The 22,630-nt window shown below is 39.9% G+C and overlaps 1 protein-coding gene across 3 annotated transcripts in view; it reads right to left on the bottom strand.

Moving 5' to 3' along the window:
* Positions 1-1,743: 1,743 nt before the first annotated feature.
* Positions 1,744-22,630, bottom strand: part of BCL11B (BCL11 transcription factor B) — an 86,581-nt gene continuing 65,694 nt past the window's right edge. For 2 of the 3 annotated variants that reach the window (XM_075844061.1, XM_075844063.1), the window contains exon 3: positions 1,744-8,023. In XM_075844061.1, coding sequence (XP_075700176.1) covers positions 6,027-8,023 — 1,997 coding nt within the window. In that variant the 3' untranslated portion in view covers positions 1,744-6,026. The remainder of the gene's footprint in view (positions 8,024-22,630) is intronic. The other variant, XM_075844062.1, reaches the window with a different exon arrangement.

The following is a 22,630-nucleotide window of genomic DNA, read 5'->3' as shown; positions in this document are numbered from 1 at the left end:
GTGGACACCTTTCCATATCGCTACGGATAGGTATCCGTGCCGTAGAAGTGTACCGCGAAAGATTGGACATGTCCTATCTTTTGCGTTTTACGGACTGTGCTCCCATACTTTGTATGGGAGGACGGGCCGAGAATGCGGGCTGTGGCCCGCGGTGCCCACAATTGGGGGCCGTGATTACGGGCACGGCCGTGTGCATGAGGCCTAACTGAAATGGATACGATAGAGAGAAGTATTTCTTTCAGGCCCCATGCACACGATCGTATTTTCATCTATCCCGAAATACTGTCCGTAAATACAGATTCGTAGTCATCTGTATTTTAACTTTATATACGGATCCTTAAAAGAAAGGGAGGCTGCAAATTATGTCACCAACATGTTGCATAGCAACGCTTCCGTAAATACGGACGGTTTACGGATGCACATCCATAGACGTCCGTATTTACGGAAGCTCCCATAGACTGCTATTGGCATGTCTGTGCCGTAGTTACGGCCAAAAAAAGGACATGTTCTATAATTTTTTGAGCACGGACACCTCTCCGTAAATAAAAGGAAAGGTGTCTGTAGCCAATAGAACTGTATGGGTCCGTAATTACGGGTCGTAATTACGGATGCAAAATATGGTCATGTGATTGGGGCCTTAGGCTGGATTCACACATGCAGATTTTGGTGCAGTTGTTTTAGCCAACCAGAGAGGAAGACAAAAAAAAAAATAATGGTCTATTCACACAGTGCAGTTAAATTTCAGGTTTATTGCTGCAGTGATAAAAAAAAATTGTGCCTTGGTATTGGCAGAATTTAGCAAAAACCTGGCAACTTGACTGCATTATATGATTATACTCTATGTTCTTTGTTTGGATCTAATCCTGGCTTTGCCTGAAAAGAAGGACACAAAAAAACTGCATGTGTGAATCTAGCCTAAGAGGAGATAGCTGAAAATAAGTCATGAGTGGATCCAAAAGAAAAGTATAAGTGTAAGGCCGGAATCACACATACAATTTTGATGCGGTTTTTGTGGCAATGTTTGGCTCAATTTTTTTGAGGCAATGCCAGAAGTGGATCCAAAAGGAAGGAAAGGTATAAAGAAAAGACTGACGTATCTCCTTTCTTTTGGGTCCACTTCTGTGTTTGGCTCAAAAAACTGGGCCAAAAACTGCCTCAAAAACGTCATTAAAAAACTGTATGTGTGATCCTGGCCTAAGGCTGGTATCACACATGCTATTTTTGGTGTAGTTTTTATAGCAAAAGCCAGGAATGGATCCAAAAATTAGAAGAAATATAAATTCTTCCTTTAGAATTTCCCCCCTTCATTATCCACTCCTGGCATTGGCTAAAAAAAACTGCACCTAAAATTGCATCAAAAACTACACCAAAAAAGGCATTAAAAATGCACCCAAAACTGCATCAAAAAACGCAATTCTCAATCTGGTCTTGTGTTTTTAAACTAAAGATGTGTCAATAGATTATGAGACTTTCTGGATTATTTGATGCCGGATTATGGCCAGTTTTACACACACCGTTTTGATGCAGTTTTTGCGGCAATTTTTGGCTCCGTTTTTTGAGCCAAAGCCAAAAGTGGATCTCAGAGGAAGCAAAGGTATAAAATAAAAATTTATGTATCTCCTTTCTTTTGTGTCCACTTCTGTGTTATATATTTTTTGGTCATAGATTTTGAACCCAAAAAAAAAATAGAATATATATGTTTCATATGACTAGGTGAAGAGAACAGAAGAGGAAGAAGCATAATTTCATCAAGTTTAATGTCCAATTTATTTTTCTTTTTTATAACTTGAAAACTGGAACAAGCTTTGTTTCAAACGAGCGTACAAATGAAATGGCTGACACATGCTGAACTCAACAATGAGACAGTACGGTTAAAGAAAGACCATATTCTTGTACAGATAAAGAAACAATAAATATTTCACCTAGCCATGTTGAAAAGACCTCTAGCCGTCCCAACATTTATCCATAATAAAAAAAAAAAAAGTGCTCGTTTTTCAAACAGAGCGCAAATACCAAGCAATAATAAATAGTTTCAAACTTGTAGTAAAAGACAAAAACCTCCAAAACAACAAAAGCTCATACAATAATAGAAAAAGGTAATAAAAATATTTCGCCTTGCCGTACAAATGCAAACAACTTAACCAACATTTAATTTTGCTTTGCAGTTCTGAAATTACAAAGAGCACCGTTATGATGAGGCTGCCTGCAATAAACAAAATGGCGGACTGTCTTTTACCATGGGCTGCGATGAAATGCTATTGACCGCTAAAAGGGACACGAAAGAAAACTACGAGAGCAGGAGTTTGCTAATTGTGCTTCAAAAAACGTGGGAGAGGGGATAGTTATTTTATCCCAAAAATATCACTTTTGTGCTTGTTGATTTGACCTATGAATACCCGTTAAGTGTGGCACGTAAGATGTTGGTGAAGAAACGGGGTTCCACATTTGCTGGTGACGTTACAATTTCATCGAATGACTTCGTTGGAGATTCAACTTTTTGTGTGGGGCATTCATAATCCATTGGCTTGGCCGGAAGGGCATTTTGATTTCAAAAAGGCAATGAGCCTGCACATTTTAGTGTTCCCAAAACTGGGTAATTATGGGGGAAAAAAAAATCAGAATTTCATCTCAGCCCATCAAACATTCAGGATTTTTTTTATGGAATGTACAAAAAGGATTGAAAAGCAAAGCAGATGCTAATGGACTGGCAAGACCAGGGTTCATGTTACGTCCTGTTCTGACAGGGGATGGCGTGGTTGTGCCTGGACCATATAGCATATTAATACAGTAGGTTTTGTGTTCTCCTCTAACTGGTTTGAGTTATCTAAGTACAACTTATAGGGAGAAAGGATATGATGTAGGATGGAGCAAAACTCTCTATAAGAGGTTTTCTGGAAACTTCACAGGTATGTGGAATGTTCCTGTAATTTTTATACAAAAATTTTTATATTATTTTACACTGGTCATCAGTACCAATCATTCAATACCTGCTAAGGCCTTGATACAAGGTCCAGGCACCCTATAGATTGTTACATCCCTGTAGGAACAGTACTTATTTTGTAGGCTAATAATGAAAAAATGTACAACTAATATTTACCGGTGAACAAAATATTTCAGTTGATTTCTTTTTGATTACCGAGAAGTCGTTAAAGAACTTCTTTTCTGTACAGTAGGACTTAAATTACAAATGCTTTATTTATTTTGTATTTTTTTTAATTATTTTTTTTTTTCAATATTTTATCCTGCCAAATTAAAAAAATATATTATGGCAGCCTGTTTATTTTATTTTTTCAAATTCACTAACAAAAAGGTACATTTAATCCTTTTAAAAGGACAAGCGTACAGTTAAAAAATTACAAGCTCCGGTAAAAATACAGCAAGTGCCTACATCATGTGAACCAATCAATATCAATATCCATTCCAGAAGAGACGGGGGGAAGAGGATAGGGAATAAAATTAAGCACAGTTCAGAAACGTGGTTTTTTTTTTTTCTGCAAAGCAATAACAATATTAAGCACTTTTTTTCTACTTACTTTTTCTACATGGTGTAGCAATCACCTTTTAATCCCCAAATACAAGTTTCTATACAGTTTGAAATAAAAAAAAAATAACACCCAAGGCAGGAAAATAAGTACTAAAACTCAGACTTTACAATTACAGTGACAAGAACAATGTTATAGACCCACCATTTAAGTTTTTTTTTTTTTACTGCAACATTTTTTCAAGGATTTTTTTTTTTTCTGGTTTTGTTAAATGCCCAGGCATTCTCCATTATTACAAATACTGGTCCACTTTTACAGTAATCAAGAAATTTTAATATATATAATATATACTAAAACCCCGTCACCAAAAAAAAAAAAAAAAAAAAAAAAAGCAAAAATAAACAATATACACATGGCCATTATGGCATTTTTTTTAAACCTATTAAGCAAACCTTGAAAAGAAATGATCGTCCAAACACACATACACACAATTATTTCTTTTTTTCTTTTACCCTTGTACGTATTGAATACTGTAAACGTATTTTAAGACAGAGTGCACTAAATTGAACGATAGAAAAAAAAAAAAAAAAAAAAATAGCAGTTGTTCCTGAATTGTTTTTTTTTTCCCCATTCAACGATATCTGGTAAGTTGTGTCATTTCATTTTCAATTCAGCAGTAAATCATTTTCATTCCGTTTTCTAAGCAGCGTTGTCCTGAAAAGAAACATAGCTGATAATAAATCAGCCAGAGAAGGTTCGAACTTGTGCTGAGTAAACATCTTCGTTAGATTGGGTCTTATGGCATTATCGTGTCCACACTATCGTCAACCAGATTTTTTTTTTTTTGTTTAATAAGTAAATGTGGCTTTTGATTTTTTTTGTGTTTTTTTAAAGAAATGTACTTTTCTCGTATTACTATTTTAAAAGTCCTTTTTTTTTTTTTTTTGTTTCACAAAAAATGTTTTGCATTTTGTCTCAAGAGACTCACATAGGAAGATCAGTTTTCAAGGCACTCACAAAAAATTCGAATGGCAGTAGACAAACCGTCCAATAAATTATATATATATTCTTTTTATAGTGCCAGCGTTGTGAATGCCATGCTTAGCAACACTGGCACTTAATCTCAGGTGTTCCCTTATAGAGTTCAACCCGCCATCGGGTTGCGTAGGAGAATAGGCTGTAATTTCTTGTTCAGAAGCCATGGAAAACAGAGAAACTCAAGTTTTTTTTTTTTTTTTGTTTTTTTAAAGTGCGGTCAACAAAATTAAAATGGGTAACCTTTTGATCTCTGCTGTCCTCCTGATGCACGCAAAAGAAAAAAAGAAAACAAAAATGGAAAAAGGATCTTAAAAGCAGGAGTCATTATCGGAATTTGCAATTATTTAGAATAAATAACATGTTGAAATTCATAGTCCACAATATTACAAATGACATAACGGTAATAAACTGCAATGATGACCCTTCAGCCTTTCAGCACTGAGCGGACTGCAAAACACTGCAGGTGGGTTCAGAGTTTCAAGAATAACAGTGCATCTCGCTGCATTTGCTGGCTAGAGTGACTCGCAACGCGAAGCCCATGGAGCTGGGGTGGCGGAGCACTTAAGCCGCAAAAAATAATTTGTACATGAAGCAGATTGCTTTCGAGCTGGGACACTTCTTCAAGTTATGCCTCTGATAAAATTCCCACGTAGGTGGAAAGTTAAGACTATTTTTGGAAAATTTCCCTTTTTTTTTTTTTTGTTTTTGAGGTGTAACCCCAAGATTCTTAAGTAAAGATTCTTGAGTTTTAGGTTGCATTTTAACTGTTGCGTATAAGATCCTACCATGCAATTAAAATTAAGTGCTAAAAATATTAAAGATTGTAATCCGCTGTGTAAATAATCCTGACCCCATTTTAAGAATGGCAATATAACCTAAAAATCCGTAACAACTGAAATCAAATAGCTGATGGCTTCTTTGCAAGAAATTACAAAAGTTTTAGCTTAAATTCCAGAAATGTAGCAGCCCAAAAAATGATAATTTAAAATACAATTCTCCACTACTAAGACAATGGGGGGGGGGGGGGAGGGGGCTACTACTGGGAGATTAAACCCTTTTTGTCCTGAAGGGGGCTGAAAAATCATTCTTGCATATAACAAGTTATCAGTCCCCCGCAGCACAAGAGGTTTTTTTTGTTTTTTTTGTGGGTTTTTGTTTTTTTGTTTTTAACAGGATGCGCAATAACCAAAAAAACAATATAAAAATATAGAAAGGAAATAAAAAACAGCAAAAAAAAAAAAAAGTACCTGCACATGCCAAAATGACAAATTAAACCCAAATAAATACAGAAATTATTGCACAGTTAAAAGGCTCCACAATTGTTACTGCCTTATTCAACCCTCAGGTTTAAAAGAACTGCAGACACAGGATATATTTTAAGTGCCACTTTGTGACACCTAACATGTTTACGCTAAGTTATGTATAAGGAGGCAAGTAAGGTCAGCTTTCTCAGTTGGCAATAGTTAAATCTGTACAAATTAAATTGAATTAACCCATATAGGGGCCTTAGCTTCTTTCTGCCTGCTCAATTTTCACGTCATTTGTCAGCAAGTGTTCTCCGTGCCACTTTTTCATGTGTTTTTCCAGGGTGCTGTAAACGCTGAAGGGCATCTGGCAAATGTCACAGCGGTACACCTCCTTACCTATCTGGCCATGTGTTTTCATGTGGCGCGTCAGCTTGCTGCTCTGTGCACATGCATAGTTGCAGAGCTCACATTTGTAAGGCCGTTCCCCAGTGTGGCTCCGACGGTGGACTGTGAGGTTGCTGCAGTTCTTAAATACTTTGCCACAGTACTCGCACGTATCGCTCCTTCTCCCTTCCTTTGAGCTGGGTCGGCCAGGGCCCGGTCCACCTATGTGAGGGGTACTGCCCCCGCTCGCTGTCCCACTGCGCCCTGAGAGACCCCCGTCCAGCATATCACCTGGTGGAGTGGAGAACCGCAGGCTTCCGTTTTCTGAAGAGTGTTCAGAAGACGTTGCAAAAGGGGATTGTCGAGAGTCTGTGAATCCAAGAAATGGATCCTTCATGAAGTGCCGTGATGCTGCATATCCAACCAGCCACTGTGAGTAAACGTTTTCTGAAGGGATTATCGTTGCTGGTGGTAAGTCCAAGTCTTTCTCAATTTTTATCCTTTTCGATGAGTTATTGAGACCAGAGCCGGAGATGGGCATTGGTTTTCGAGGGAGCAAGCCTGGAAAGGGTTCACCTGAGCCGAAATTTCTACCATTGATCGTCCCTTCTTCGTTTCGAATAATTTCTCTTTCTACCCCGTCTTCGTCACCTGGAATTCTCCGACATAGGTCTCGTGGATCAGAACGTTTCATGAAATGACTTCTCTTTTGTTTGTCGTTGAGCATGTCATTATATTGCTGGATGGCTCCCATGTTTACGCTATCCATCACTTTACCAAGGACGTGGGACTTCTCATCATGGATTTGCTTTGCCCCGTTTTCACGGTTACGACTCATTTCTGAGTCCATGCTGAAACTTGATTCTGGTCTACTCTCATTCTCCAGTTCCTCCTCCTCCTCTTCTTCCTCCTCTTCTTCTTCTTCATTGTCATGGCCTAAGGAAGGGTCACTTTCATTTCTAAAATCTGTTTCATTGGATTTCCCTCCTTCTCCCGTTAACTCACTAGTGCCTGGCTCTGGTGAACTTGTAGCTGATAGTCCATCATCAGACCTGCCAGTCATTGAGCCAGATTTGTGCATATGCGTTTTCATGTGGCGTTTTAATTTGCTTGCCTGCGAGCAAGCATGATCACACAATTGACATTTATAAGGTTTTTCCCCTGTGTGACTGCGACGGTGAACTATAAGATTGCTCTGGAACTTGAAAGTCTTCCCACAGAACTCGCAGGATTTACTCTTGGCCTGGGTTTGCGGTGGTGTTGTACTGCTTGGGGGCATTGGTGGCAATGGTGGTGTACTCATAAAAGGGGATTTCGGGCTTGGCTGGAAGGGATTTAGCAGGCGATGCATAGGATTGCCACGGTTCGGAGACACTGGAGGAGGAGTGGAGTTGTTTCCTGCCAGTTCTCGTAGCCTTCGAGAAAAATCCATTGCTGGAGATTCAATTGCCATTGGATTTAAACGCATAACTCTGTCAAAGGCACTGGGATGCTGGGCAACTAACCCCATTTCTTCGGCACTAAGGCGGTGCGGGTCCAGATGATGGCGAGGGGGTGGGCTGAAGAGTGGTGGCGTGTTTGGGAGCCGAGCATCAGCAAAGCCTGGATGTTCACGTAGGATGGGTCCAGTCATTCGCAAGAGATTAAAGGGATTGTTGTCTCCAAGGAAGTTCATCAGGGGGGATGGTACAACAGTCTCCGGTCCCAGGGGTGGAGGGAGAGTGATTCGGGGAGTAAGGGAACTGTTAGTTGGGCTGGTCTCCAGGTAGATGCGAAATCCATGTGTGTTTTGAGCATGTTGAAGCAGAAACCAGGCGCTGTTGAAAGGCTGCTTACATGTTGTGCAAATATAGCTTGAAGGCTCATCTTTACCTAAAAAGAAAAGAGAAAAACATTCAAATGACGAATTCTTGGTAATTTTTTAAATTGAAAATTTAATTTATAAATAAAAGTTTCAGCATTTTTCTTATTTTCAGACAAGCTTCGAAGCAATTTCTACAAACAAAGCTGTAATGAATGTCTTGTAACACTTCGCTTATTATCGCTTCTGTGCAAATTTACAGACTGCGGCTCAATATACAATACGGTAATAAATATTTGCTAATATACATACTTGTATCCCACTCTTATCAGCTTGGCAGAGTAATGAATATGAGCAGAGAAAAACAATACCTAATCAATAAGTTCTTCAAAATACTCTACCGAAACGCGTGGGTATTGATTTTTTAATACAGGACAATTGGGTGGCTGTAACAAGGTAGATCTTTTGAGTATGACATTAAGGCTTATCTGTTACTAAATGTCTACACGTATCGCTTGATTGATATGAGATCACTCAGGAGTACAATGATTCAGAGTTTGGAACACTTTATGAGATATGAAGGCTCTTCTCTTCGGAAATGGTCCCGTTATAAATGAACAACATGTGGTAAGTGGGTAAAAAAAAGTTCTAATAATTTAGAAGAAAACTAAATCGATGGAGTGATAGAGCACATTCTTGGACAAAGAGGACATGATCCTTGTAAAGTCTCAGATCCTGGTAGTCAATGCTCCTTGGCACTTTCAACTACCACCTAACTTTTTGGGATAATTTCTACTCATGGTTGTAGAAGTTCTTATTTTTGGACAAGTCACATTCGTTCCCGGAGTGGTTTAAGTGACTTCTAAATTCGACAGTATTTTGCCCACCCCTGATTTAATCCATTAGCAGTGCCATGGCAGCGTTCCCAACTAAGATAAAAACGAGATTTTCCAAGCTTCGCAATAAAAGCAGAAGTATTTTTGCAGTTCTTGTATATTGTAATTATCATGTGCATGCTGTTAAAAGCCACCCTGGTTGGTGGGTCATGGACTTGTCAATGTAGTCTATTATTTTTCTAGGATCCAAGGACCCCACTACTAAGTCTGTGTCCATTCGATGATACCTCTTGTTCCTTGTGGACCAAGATTTCCAATGTTTTATTCGATCAACCAACAAAATGGCAGCTTCCATTTTTTTACAGGTGATCGGTCATTCTTGTAAGAACACTGTGAAACACAAAAAAAGCTGTATTTTTTTAACCCTGCGTTACATCTGCGAAAAAGTTCCTTTCACGTTTTTATTAGGCTTTATGGTGAGGTCATTGCTAAGAGAGTCTACATTTTTATATAGCACATTTAACATTCAGTAGACAGGGAACTTGTATATACTTGAAAAGTTCTATTCAGGTAAACCTGGATTACTGAGGCTATTTAATTCAAGTGAACTGGTCGTTTTAAATGGCAGGCTTGCACACAATCACTTGCTGGGACTTGTTGACAAGAATTTGACCTCTTTTACCTGATGTCTTCTGATCATATAACTCATAAGGCATGCGAGTACTAGATTTTTTTTGTAAAAGTTAGAACATTACACAAAAAGTAATCCAAAACTCAAAAAATAACAAAAAAATGAACGACTATAAAAAAAAATAAAAAAATGTGTTCAGTATTTCTACTAAAAAAAATAAACCAAGAAATAAATCAGGACTTGGAAATTAACTCTCACAATATTTCCGACTGGATATGATGTAGAACCAAGCAGCAGCTACTGCCTAGTCTTAGGTCAAGCATGGAGAAGAAACTGTTTACAAGTCCTTGTTGAAGAGGTCCTACCCTGTAATCAAATGTCCTGGGGACGGAATCAGAACGGGGTACATATTTCTAATATACGTTCCATCCCAATTCTGACTCTTTGTACTGATCGAGGGGCTTACAGTGGTGGATCAGTAGAAGAACATGTCCTGGACATCTTGTCCAGTAAAAGTGTTCTCCTAAAGAACAACATATCAGAGTCGAGACGCAGAATCGGATGGGGTGTATATTAAAACTTTGGGGCACCAGTTTATGAACATATCGATTCCATTTATTAAATTAAACATAATATTTTACCATTATATCTACAAATAACAATATTTTTGACTTTGCTGATCACAAATTGTGATCTAAGTGTCTATTGTCTATGTTCTATTGAAATTAGGTCCCCAAAAAGCAGATCTTGAGGACCATATCTAAGGTTGAGGGTTTGCTTATTTCCACACATCTCCAGATAGAGGTGGCAGAACTGGCATCATAAGACAACAAAACTAACATATAATAGAGAATGGTATCACAAGACAATATAAAGGCACAAGACAATGACAGTACAATGTAAAGAAAGTATCACAAAGCAAAAAATCTAGAGATCAACAGAAAACAGCAATACAACATAACCGACTAGTACAACACAAAACATAGACAATTTGGTCATCTATTTTAAGGCCATTTAATGCACTTGAATTATTTTTGAAATTTTTGGGTTATTTTTGTTTCAGTGATATGTCAAATCGGACAGCTGAATACATGGCGTGGTAAGAATATAGGTTATGGTTGTCTAGAAAACAATTTAGTACTATCCTCAATGAGTTGTTACCTGTAGGAAAACACGCACACCCTCGTAAATGGAGCAGAGCGAGCACTTTTTTAAAGAACTGGTGGAATGAACTAACCATAGGATGTGTTCATGGCCTCTTGTTCTCACACATTTAAGAGTAACAGCTATGAGAAACTGGGACTAAATTTCAATGTAATTGTAAATTATAGAGTGTAACCTATATTGAAGCTATTTTAGACGAGCCTGTGGTTGAGCCACCACTAGTTTGGTTGTCTTCGCATGTTTACGAGTTGATGAAGAACTTCTGTGATGATAAACCTTTCATGGTCGAGAAGACCATGTCAATCCCAGGCAGTAAAACTACCGGCTAAAGACTAACCTATAGTCCTTATTCTGGAAGAAGACTTAGGACTGTTGATGGACCTACAAGGACGCGATGTGGAGTTTCTCGGAAGATCCTTCGAATCTGGATGATGGTGGGAGGAACATTGGATCATAGGATGAGAAGGAACCTTATGAAGCATCTTAAGTCCATTATGGTTTGTGGTTGTTCTAGTAGAGGCTTGAAGATAAAGACAAATCTGGTTTGAATAATTATAAAATAAAAGATGTGGGGGAGGGCGGATGACAGCTGTAAAGAGGTTGCAAAATCTCGATGTCCTTAAAACAATGATTGTGTGAGAGCATGTCTCCGCTCCTTCAATGGCTGAGCCCCGTCGCCCTCCTGAATGGATGTATCTATGCACGGATCTTTTGTCTCTTTTCTCTGAACACATGCAGAATAGGTCTACAGCCTGATGTGTATGGTTCATGTCATTAGAGGACGTCAGGTACAAGGAAGCGAGATGCCGTAGGTTCAATAAAAATAATTCCAAGGCTTATAACAGGGGTAGCGTTCCGTGGCAGATATGGAACGTTTTTTTTCTCGCATAATAAGTAAATAGAACCTTGGAAGAGAAAAAGAAACCAAGACAAATCATGTTTTCTGTGCGAGATGGAACATTGTGGTAAAAGACCAACGCTCCTGTTTTGGAATCTCACAAATTAAAAGGGTCAACACCAGACGCCTCCCTAAATTGTGAGAAATGTCCTATAATTCTAATGCATATGGTATACTGGGCCCTCTACTCTAATTCATGAGGAGGTCCATTGCTTTTCTACACGTCACAGAACTGTGAGATGGCTTTTAATATTCTTAAAAATATACAGTAGGCGGTACATTATGCCTCTAAATACACGCCCCAGTTGTCACAGAATCTCAAATTACTTATCACATGTGCTGCAGAACCTCAAAACACGTAACTTGTCTCTGCAGAACCTCATAATACATAACCCTACCTACTTTAGAACCTATGTGAGAAAAGTAAAGATGGGTTATCACTGACTAGAAGGAGCATAGTGAGGTTCTGCAGTAGGCAGGATGTGTATTAGGAGGTTCTACAGTAGGCAGGATGTGTATTATGAGGTTCTGCAGTAGGCAGGATGTGTATTATGAGGTTCTGCAGTAGGCAGGATGTGTATTATGAGGTTCTGCAGTAGGCAGGATGTGTATTATGAGGTTCTGCAGTAGGCAGGATGTGTATTATGAGGCTCTGCAGTAGGCAGGATGTGTATTATGAGGTTCCGCAGTAGGCAGGATGTGTATTATGAGGTTCTATATTAGGCAGGATGTGTATTATGAGGTTCTGCAGTAGGCAGGATGTGTATTATGAGGTTCTACAGTAGGCAGGATGTGTATTATGAGGTTCTGCAGTAGGCAGGATGTGTATTATGAGGTTCTGCAGTAGGCAGGATGTGTATTATGAGGTTCTGCAGTAGGCAGGATGTGTATTATGAGGTTCTGCAGTAGGCAGGATGTGTATTATGAGGTTCTGCAGTAGGCAGGATGTGTATTATGAGGTTCTGCAGTAGGCAGGATGTGTATTATGAGGTTCTGCAGTAGGCAGGATGTGTATTATGAGGTTCTGCAGTAGGCAGGATGTGTATTATGAGGTTCTGCAGTAGGCAGGATGTGTATTATGAGGTTCTGCAGTAGGCAGGATGTGTATTATGAGGTTCTGCAGTAGGCAGGATGTGTATTATGAGGTTCTACATTAGGCAGGATGTGTATTATTAGGTTCTGCAGTAGGCAGGATGTGTATTATGAGGTTCTGCAGTAGGCAGGATGTGTATTATGAGGTTCTGCAGTAGGCAGGATGTGTATTATGAGGTTCTGCAGTAGGCAGGATGTGTATTATGAGGTTCTGCATTAGGCAGGATGTGTATTATGAGGTTCTGCAGTAGGCAGGATGTGTATTATGAGGTTCTGCAGTAGGCAGGATGTGTATTATGAGGTTCTACATTAGGCAGGATGTGTATTATTAGGTTCTGCAGTAGGCAGGATGTGTATTATGAGGTTCTGCAGTAGGCAGGATGTGTATTATGACGTTCTGCAGTAGGCAGGATGTGTATTATGAGGTTCTGCAGTAGGCAGGATGTGTATTATGAGGTTCTGCAGTAGGCAGGATGTGTATTATGAGGTTCTGCAGTAGGCAGGATGTGTAATATGAGGTTCTGCAGTAGGCAGGATGTGTATTATGAGGTTCTGCAGTAGGCAGGATGTGTATTATGAGGTTCTGCAGTAGGCAGGATGTGTATTATGAGGTTCTGCAGTAGGCAGGATGTGTAATATGAGGTTCTGCAGTAGGCAGGATGTGTATTATGAGGTTCTGCAGTAGGCAGGATGTGTATTATGAGGTTCTGCAGTAGGCAGGATGTGTATTATGAGGTTCTACATTAGGCAGGATGTGTATTATTAGGTTCTGCAGTAGGCAGGATGTGTATTATGAAGTTCTGCAGTAGGCAGGATGTGTATTATGAGGTTCTGCAGTAGGCAGGATGTGTATTATGAGGTTCTAAATTAGGCAGGATGTGTATTATGAGGTTCTGCAGTAGGCAGGATGTGTATTATGAAGTTCTGCAGTAGGCAGGATGTGTATTATGAGGTTCTGCAGTAGGCAGGATGTGTATTATGAAGTTCTGCAGTAGGCAGGATGTGTATTATGAAGTTCTGCAGTAGGCAGGATGTGTATTATGAGGTTCTGCAGTAGGCAGGATGTGTATTATGAGGTTCTGCAGTAGGCAGGATGTGTATTATGAGGTTCTGCAGTAGGCAGGATGTGTATTATGAGGTTCTACATTAGGCAGGATGTGTATTATGAGGTTCTGCAGTAGGCAGGATGTGTATTATGAGGTTCTGCAGTAGGCAGGATGTGTATTATGAAGTTCTGCAGTAGGCAGGATGTGTATTATGAAGTTCTGCAGTAGGCAGGATGTGTATTATGAGGTTCTGCAGTAGGCAGGATGTGTATTATGAAGTTCTGCAGTAGGCAGGATGTGTATTATGAGGTTCTGCAGTAGGCAGGATGTGTATTATGAGGTTCTGCAGTAGGCAGGATGTGTATTATGAGGTTCTGCAGTAGGCAGGATGTGTATTATGAGGTTCTACATTAGGCAGGATGTGTATTATGAGGTAACACACCCGTTCAGACACACACTCAGATGCTGCAGAAACTCTTTGTCAAAAGGAAGGGGAGGTCAATCCAACGAGTTAACTTTTTCCTAACCCTATGACATCACATTTTACCAATTAAAAACTGTGACATCAGAACTCACTGTATATACAGTCAACAACTAAGAAATGTACCAGTCTTAGGGCATGACCACACGTGGCGGATTTCCTCCGCAACTGTCCGCATCAATGCCGCACAGATTCTGCTGCGGATCTGCACAAAATGTGCAGTAAATTGATGCGGACTAGCTGCTGCGGACTGCGGGAAAAGTGCTTCCCTTCTCCCTATCAGTGCAGGATAGAGAGAAGGGCCAGCACTTTCCCTAGTGAAAGTAAACGAATTTCATACTTACCGGCCGTTGTCTTGGTGACGCGTCCCTCTTTCGGCATCCAGCTCGACCTCCCTGGATGACGCGCCAGTCCATGTGACCGCTGCAGCCTGTGCTTGGCCTGTGATTGGCTGCAGCCGTCACTTAGACTGAAACGTCATCCTGGGAGGCCGGACTGGAGACAGAAGCAGGGAGTTCTCGGTAAGTATGAACTTCTATTTTTTGACAGGTTGCTGTATATTGTGATCGGTAGTCACTATCCAGGGTGCAGAAACAGTTACTGCCGATCGCTTAACTCTTTCAGCACCCTGGACAGTGACTATTTACTGACGTCTCCTAGCAACGCTCCCGTCATTACGGGAGCCCCATTGACTTCCTCAGTCTGGCTGTAGACCTAGAAATACATAGGTCCAGCCAGAATGAAGAAATGTCATGGCAAAAAAGCAAGACGCATCCGCAGCACACATAACATGTACATGACAGCTGCGGACTTCATTGCGGAACTTAGAATCTCCATTGAAGTCAATGGAGAAATTCCGCCATGAGTCCGCCACTGCTCCGCAACAGACAGAGCATGCTGCGGACACCAAATTCCGCTCCGCAGCCTATGCTCCGCAGCGGAATGTTACGCCTCGTCTAAACGAACACTTCTAAATAGAAATGGAAGTCAATGCAGAAACGGCTCCGCTGCGGATTAACGCTGCGGAGTGTCCGCAGCGGAATTTAAGTGAAATTCCGCCACGTGTGAACCCAGCCTTACTATATTAGTGATCTATAAAATGTCTTTAAAATGAACTATAGAATTCATGAATTTCAGACTGAAAAAGACCTATCTTCTCGGTAGACATTCTCAGGTCTGTTCCTGAGCTCCTTATACCCAGGACATGTTCCGAGAGCTGTAAATCTTCTTTAAATGCAATGTACACTTAGTTGTGTGGAGATAATTGACATGAGGCTGTATTATATAGGTTATCTAATACAAAGGGGACTCATTAGCGGCGCAGTACAAACTTGAAGTAATATACATATATTGTTTCGGAGTGGCATTATAGAAAAGTGATCGGGTCCACGGGGATTTATATAACACCAGGAAACAGCAGACATATTCTTGTAAATTTGTCTCACTTGTCTCTGAAGTTAAAGGTTATTCCCTTGATCTAAATCTATAATAAAACATAATAGGCCGAGGTCGTCGGAGAAAGTTTGAATATTTAAATTGCGTATAATAACAGAAAATTGCAGGGTAAAAACTGGACCCGCTAATTGCTGGTGGCAAGGCAGACATGTCCCCGTCATGCCGCAGTAGAGCAGCATGTAGTGCAGCTACGGCTTTCCTGATGTCCCAGAGTTTTCCTCCTTAGCACACCTGCTCTTATTATCCCTACTCAGAGGTAGCTCGTAGTGCTGGAACTACAACTCCCAGCACACCTGCACCAAATCATATTGGCCTTGTCTTTTCCAATGGCATCAAATCTTGAACTTGAACTACAATTCCTATTATGCCTTGTCAGTCTAAGCCATGCTGAAGGTTGTAGTTCCACAAAAGATGTTGCAAAGCAAAAATATTTTTTAAAAATTATTTGGATTTATAGAATTACAACCAAATTTATTACCGATATTTTTCATTTTTTTCAAAATTATTCTGGTATAGTCACAGAATGAACCTTAGAGAAAAAAAATGTAATAAAAAAAAAATTATCTTGTCTATCCCAATAAACTCTAATAAAATAATCCCTTCTCCCTAATGAATCTGGTACATAAACTCCCAGCATGCACTTTTAGAATGTTAAGTAACAAAAAAAATTAGATTTCAGATGAACACTAAAAAATCTATCCGAAACAAAGGCAGCTAATACTTTCTCACCAGTAAATGTGGTACTACAACTCCCAGCAGGTACTATCAGTCCTACGCATCATAAGCCTTTTTTTAATGATGGGTAACAAAGAACAATTTAGAGTCAAGTCTTTGGCCAAAATAGTAAAAAAAAAAACATAAAACTTGACCAACAACAAAAAAAATAATAAAAAAAAAAAATTGTTAAAATTGAGTTTGTCTATTCCAATACAGAGAGGTAGCTAATCCTATCTCTCCGGCGAATGTTGAACTACAACTCCCAGCATGTAATGTTAGTCCTGTGCATGCTGGGATGTTGGGAATGATTTGTAACAAAGAACAATTTCGATTAACAAGTGAAATCTATGGTAAAAAAATATTTTCAAAAATTCCGGTGACCAATAAAAATTTTTTTTTTAAATGAATTAAAATTGACCTTGTCTATTCCAATACAGAGCGGTAGCTAATCCTATCTCTGTTGAACTACAACTCCCAGCATAGTCCTGTGTACGCTGGGATATTGTGAATGTTTCGTAACAAAGTAACAAAGAACATTTTCGATTAAGAAGTGAAGTCTAAGGAGAAAACGGTAAAAAAATAAAATTTTGGCGACCAATAATTTTTTTTTTTTTTTTAAACGGTACGTGTCAAGGTAATCTCAGGAGCGCAGGTTTGTAGAGGTAAGGTGTTCACCTTGTCTGAATTACGACAGTCTGTTCAGGTTAACCAACCACGGTATAAGCATAACTCCTGTAGACTTGTCACCGAGCACAAAAGTCATCAGCGACTGAATGTTCTTTCCTGCACCGCAATTAAGACGAATCAATACGACGTGCCACAAATGGTATTTTATTCTCAATAAGAACTCGGGCTGAGTTTATTCAGAATATTTTAGAGCTTCCCTGGGGGATTTTGGTCCAACGCAGATGGCAAATAAAGTACTCTGCCTAAGGCTAGAGCACATTATGCTAATTCTAATGTCAGATGTACTTTAATATACAGCTCTATTTAATCACCCCATTATTTCACATTTCCATATGAAAAACCTGCGGCACTTCTGCAGAGCTTTCAGTCGCTGACAATGCCAACTTCCCTCATCTGACGGACTGAGAAATAGAAAGGAGCGCTGGTCAATCTCGCCGGGCTGAATGTTTTTGCCGTTTTCACCCATCCAGAATTTAAAGCTAGGCTGATGGAATGAATAAAGATCCTACAGGAATGCCGGCATGCCTCCCTTTCTCCTCTACAAGTCCCTGCGTGCAAGGCGACTCCTGCAGGGACCAAACAAATCACCGGAGCGACTTGGAAAAAAATTCATCTGTAGTTATCCCACAACATGGATTCACCTAACTGCAAATACATCTATCAATGGTAGCGTATCGCCGTTGATTTGCCGGAGAATTTCCCCCCCCCCAATTTTTTTTTACAAAATACCCATACATGTAATGCAGCACATACAGATGTAGCAGAGCTGAATGTGTCACGGCATTGGTGGACGGCATTGTCTGTGCATGGAGATAATTCTCCCAATTAAGATGTCTTGACCTAGAGTCCTATGTAAAAGTAGTAATAACCTGATGAAATATCTAAATGACATAGTCAGCACTGCTACATCTCACAAATGGCGCTCTATAGAACCGTACAGTATAATGTAATAAACATATATAGATTTGATCTGAATCTATATATGAAAAGATGACCACCATTTCTTTTGTTTCTATTATTTTTATGATCTCTTGTGGCCTATGGACATGCGATAACTTTACGCATTTCAGGAATGTTCTGTAAAACCATGAAGGGCTCTTGACTTACACGCCCATGAAACAAGTATCCCACTTCACTGTATTTTCTGCTGGACAATGGAGATGCATCATGAGGGGAACATGGAGAACAGTTTTCACACATTCTCATAAGACAGGAAAAAAGGAAGGGATCAGTAATGTGCGACCAAGAAGTATCTGACGAAAATGACTAGAGCGGAAAGATAAAAAGTCAAGTATCAAAATATTTGTGTCTATGTGTGAAGAATGTGTTGTTTATATACTGCAAATGTGTGTGCATGAAGATGGTAGATAGATAGATAGATAGATAGATAGATAGATAGATAGATAGATAGATAGATAGATAGATAGATAGATAGATAGATAGATAGATAGATAGATAGATAGACAGACAGACAGACAGACAGACAGACAGACAGACAGATAGATAGATGATAGATAGACAGACAGACAGATAGATAGACAGACAGACAGACAGACAGACAGACAGACAGACAGACAGACAGACAGATAGATAGATAGATAGATAGATAGATAGATAGATAGATAGATAGATAGATAGATAGATAGATAGATAGATAGATAGATAGATAGATATTAGATAGATAGATAGATAGATAGATAGATAGATAGATAGATAGATAGATAGATAGATAGATAGATAGATAGATAGATAGATAGATAGATAGAGATATGAGATAGATAGACAGACAGACAGACAGACAGACAGATAGATAGATAGATAGATAGATAGATAGATAGATAGATAGATAGATAGATAGATAGATAGATAGATAGATAGATAGATAGATAGATAGATAGATAGATAGATAGATAGATAGATAGATAGATAGATAGATAGATAGATAGTGATAGAAGAAAGAAAAAAATGAAAGAATAAAGGAAGGCGATAGATGTAGCAGATTGCACAATTTACTTAAAGTACAAAGTTCTCTTTTTTCTGGCCTGTAAAACATTGTGGAAAAGAATCCAAGCAAAAAAAAACAAAAAACAACAAAAACCAGAGAGAGAGAATGCTTTGCTTCTTTGGATCCAAATTCATTACATAAGAGACAGAATAAAGGAATGCAAAGAATCTAAACTCCTAGGAGAGGACGTTGCCTAAAAGCTATTTTTAAAACAATCAGTGCTGCAATAGAAAGACTGGAATGAGAGTCGCTTTTTCCTCTATTTGCAGAAGTGCGCCGGTTTCACTGGAAAGCCGCCTGTGTTTTGTTTGGCTCTCGTTCATACACTGCCTTGGCAGGCTTTCCTTGGATAACACACGGTGAATATCTCTCTTGCAATACAGTAGCACTCTCATTTCAACCGTCCCAGCCACGCGTTCTCTAATAACACAGCGAGAGCGAAGAAAACCCCTCCTGACGGCAGCTCACCGGAGAGGAAAGCAACACAGATCCTACGGGAAGTCAATGGCCGCAAATCGACGCGGAAGCCAAGGAATCTATACCATGCTTTCCTTATAATGTAACAGCCCGTTTCCTGGCAAACCTTCGCGTCTCTATTTTTTATTTTTTTCCTTATTTGCTGGGGTTTTCCGCCACAGTTATGAAGCGAATCGCGTGCCTTCTGGCCAAAACATAAAATATTCTGACAATCCTGTGAATCTCTGGATTTCTGCAGTTCATAGAGGATCACAGCTGGTGGTTTGTACAATCTGTGCCATACAATATTTATATGGATTTATCTTCGAAGATAGACGATGCCCCCGAAACTTTCCAATTCAAAAAAATGCCTCTGCGCTTTCCGCTAGGGTTTATTTAGGAAGAACAAAAGAAAATGAAAGTGACACTAAAACGCAACAAGAACCAAAAGAAAAAAATATATTTCCCAGAATGCATTGGTAGTTCTGAATTCCATCATTATGGAAGCAACATGTCCGAAATGATTGAAGTTTGATGTAAATTTGTAACATTTTTTTTTTTGCGGAAATGTCAGAGAATGTTTGTGGAAACTATTTCTTGTTTTTCTGTGATGATTTGTCGTATCCTGATCGGTCTTCATTGGTTTTATCTCTTCCTCATGCTACAAGAGTTTACACTATATATAGGAGCCAAAAAATCACATTCTACGCGTAAATATAAGATAGGGCGCCATTATGGTATGTTCCCACGGGTCGGATACGCTGAAGAAAAGTCTGCAGTGTACCAGACCCAGAACCCGCCGGGAAATCCGGACGAATATCCACACCAAGTGGTGCTTTCATTTGCTGTGGATATTCTGCCGAATTGTCCGTTGCGGAAAACGGCCGACTGTAAAAAAAAAACTATACTCACCTTTCCTAACGCAAACCACAGCAACGCGTTCACGCTCTACCCACTGCTTTTTCTACAGCCGGCCCCCTTTGATGACGTTTCATCCCAAGTGACCGCTGCAGCCTGTGATTGGATGCGGGGGACACGTAATGAAATGACATCACGGGAGGCTGTATGGAAAGCAGTCGGAAGATCAGCCCTGAGTGGTGAGTAAAGTCTTTTTTTTTTTTGGAACTTGCGGAATTTGCTCAGAATACCGCAGCGTAATCGCATCAAATTCTGCAAGAAAGGCGCGGCCTTTCCGCAGCATAAATTGACGCGCTGCAGATTTATAATCCGTACCGCAGGTTAATTTATGTGCAATCTTTTCGCAGCGTGTAGATGGGTGAGGTATGATAAGATCTCATCCGCTTTGCTGCTAAGGTAAATGCTGCAAAATCTCTGCATGGAAAATCTGGTCAGAAATTCCGCAGCATATCTGGCCTATGGGAACCTACCTACCTATCTGGAGTAGCAAGCAATGGGTGTTACGTGCCCCTTCTTTGTTGTGTACCATACATAGATCAGTTTTATGACCCCAAGTGGGGAAAAATGTGGAAGATGCCAAGCAGTTCTGGCCACCGGACCCACTCAATGTCGAAAGATAAGTGTCCACTGCTCAGTGGGTCTGATGTGGGTCTCACTGACCATCATTGAGAGACCTGCCCTTAAAGGGGATCTCTATTTTTAACAATGGCCCTAATGCATAAAAACTATTCTAACAGAATATCAGCTTCCATTTTGTATGATTTCTATAGCATTCAGCTTGGGATCCAACCTGGTCTTTACTATACTATGCGCTGGGGTGGATATTATCCCTACAGGGTCCTCAGTTGCCATTTGCATGGGTACCTCTGTAGAAGTTCCTGGATTTATGATCTTTTGATGATGTCCTGCTAGGGTTTACTTTTCCAACTGGCCTTTCAAAATGGTGGGCTGTAATCCCATTGGCCATGACCAGTGGTTTTGGTTGTAATAGTTTGTATAACTCTCCCATAGTCCTTTGCAGGGTGGAATATCTCTACAACGCCTCAATCGAAGGCTAAACATTACTTGACTCGTTGAAGACATAACTAACATGGTCTAAAAAAATCTTCATTTTTTTTTTAATAATGATTGTAATACATTAAGGGCGAACCACTTAAGCAAAGTGACCAAATGTAATTAGGGAATTCTAGATTTATTAATGAAAAAAAAGATCAATGTCTGGAAAAAATAAATTATCCATTAAAGTTATTGGGCTACAGCTGCCCCCAACACAAACAAGACATTTTTGAGGACAAGGTAATCAGGGTTTCACGGCACCACTAAGGTTTGAGGTACCCAGATCCTAGTCGGCCATTTATATTTCTAGGATTTTTGGATATCAGTGATGTTTTTAGGCTCTGCTCACACTTGCATTGGTGGGTTCTGTCAGGGTTTCTATCATTTTTGACAGCAAGAATTGCACAGCATGCAAAAATGACAAAAAAAAACCTTGGCCGAACCCAAAATGGCGTCAATCAGCGACTGTTTCGATCCGTCAGATAAAGGATACGTCACAGCGCCATGGCTTCCATAGTCTTACAATGACACTATGACCTAACAGCACTAGGGGCCTGGGTTTGGGCCCAACCAGTATAGTTTCTGCTTGGAGTTTGTTCTCCACATGTATGTTCTCCATATGGGGTATGTTCGACACTCGTGCATGTTGGTCTGTTCCAGATACATTGGCTTCAACCCACGCTCCAAAAACAAACTTGGGTCAATTGGCTTCCCATAAAATTAGACCTAGCGTAAGCGTGCGTTCATGATATAGGGAAATTAGATTATGAGCCCCGGTGAGGACAGGAAGTGATGCGAGTCCATTCTCAGGGGCTGTTCACATCTGCGTAGGAGGCTACATTAGGGGCTTTTGTCACAGATTCCGTAGTTTTTTGTCATATTAAATGACGGAAACCATGATAGAGACCCGAGGGAACCCATTAAAGTCAATGGGTTCCATCGGGCGCCGGTGGTTTCTGTCATGCAACTGATCCAACAGCTTCTAGCTTTCTCGTTCTTCTGCTTCTATGACTAAGGCCCTGTTCACATCTGCGTTCAGGTTTCCGTTGTTCTGCTCTATCAGAGGGGAACAACGAAAATGTCAGAAGCGCAGGCTCCGTTGAACAACAAAGACAACCGACTCCTGATGGAACCCTTTGACTTTAATGGGTTCCGTCGGGGTGTACAAAGACAACCGGCGCCCGATAGAACCCTTTGACTTTAATGGGTTCCGTCGGGGTGTACAAAGGCAACCGG

This window comes from Rhinoderma darwinii, chromosome 12 (genome assembly GCF_050947455.1).
Source record: "Rhinoderma darwinii isolate aRhiDar2 chromosome 12, aRhiDar2.hap1, whole genome shotgun sequence".
NCBI classification, from domain to species: domain Eukaryota; kingdom Metazoa; phylum Chordata; class Amphibia; order Anura; family Rhinodermatidae; genus Rhinoderma; species Rhinoderma darwinii.
This window is presented reverse-complemented; position numbering and strand designations above follow the sequence as displayed.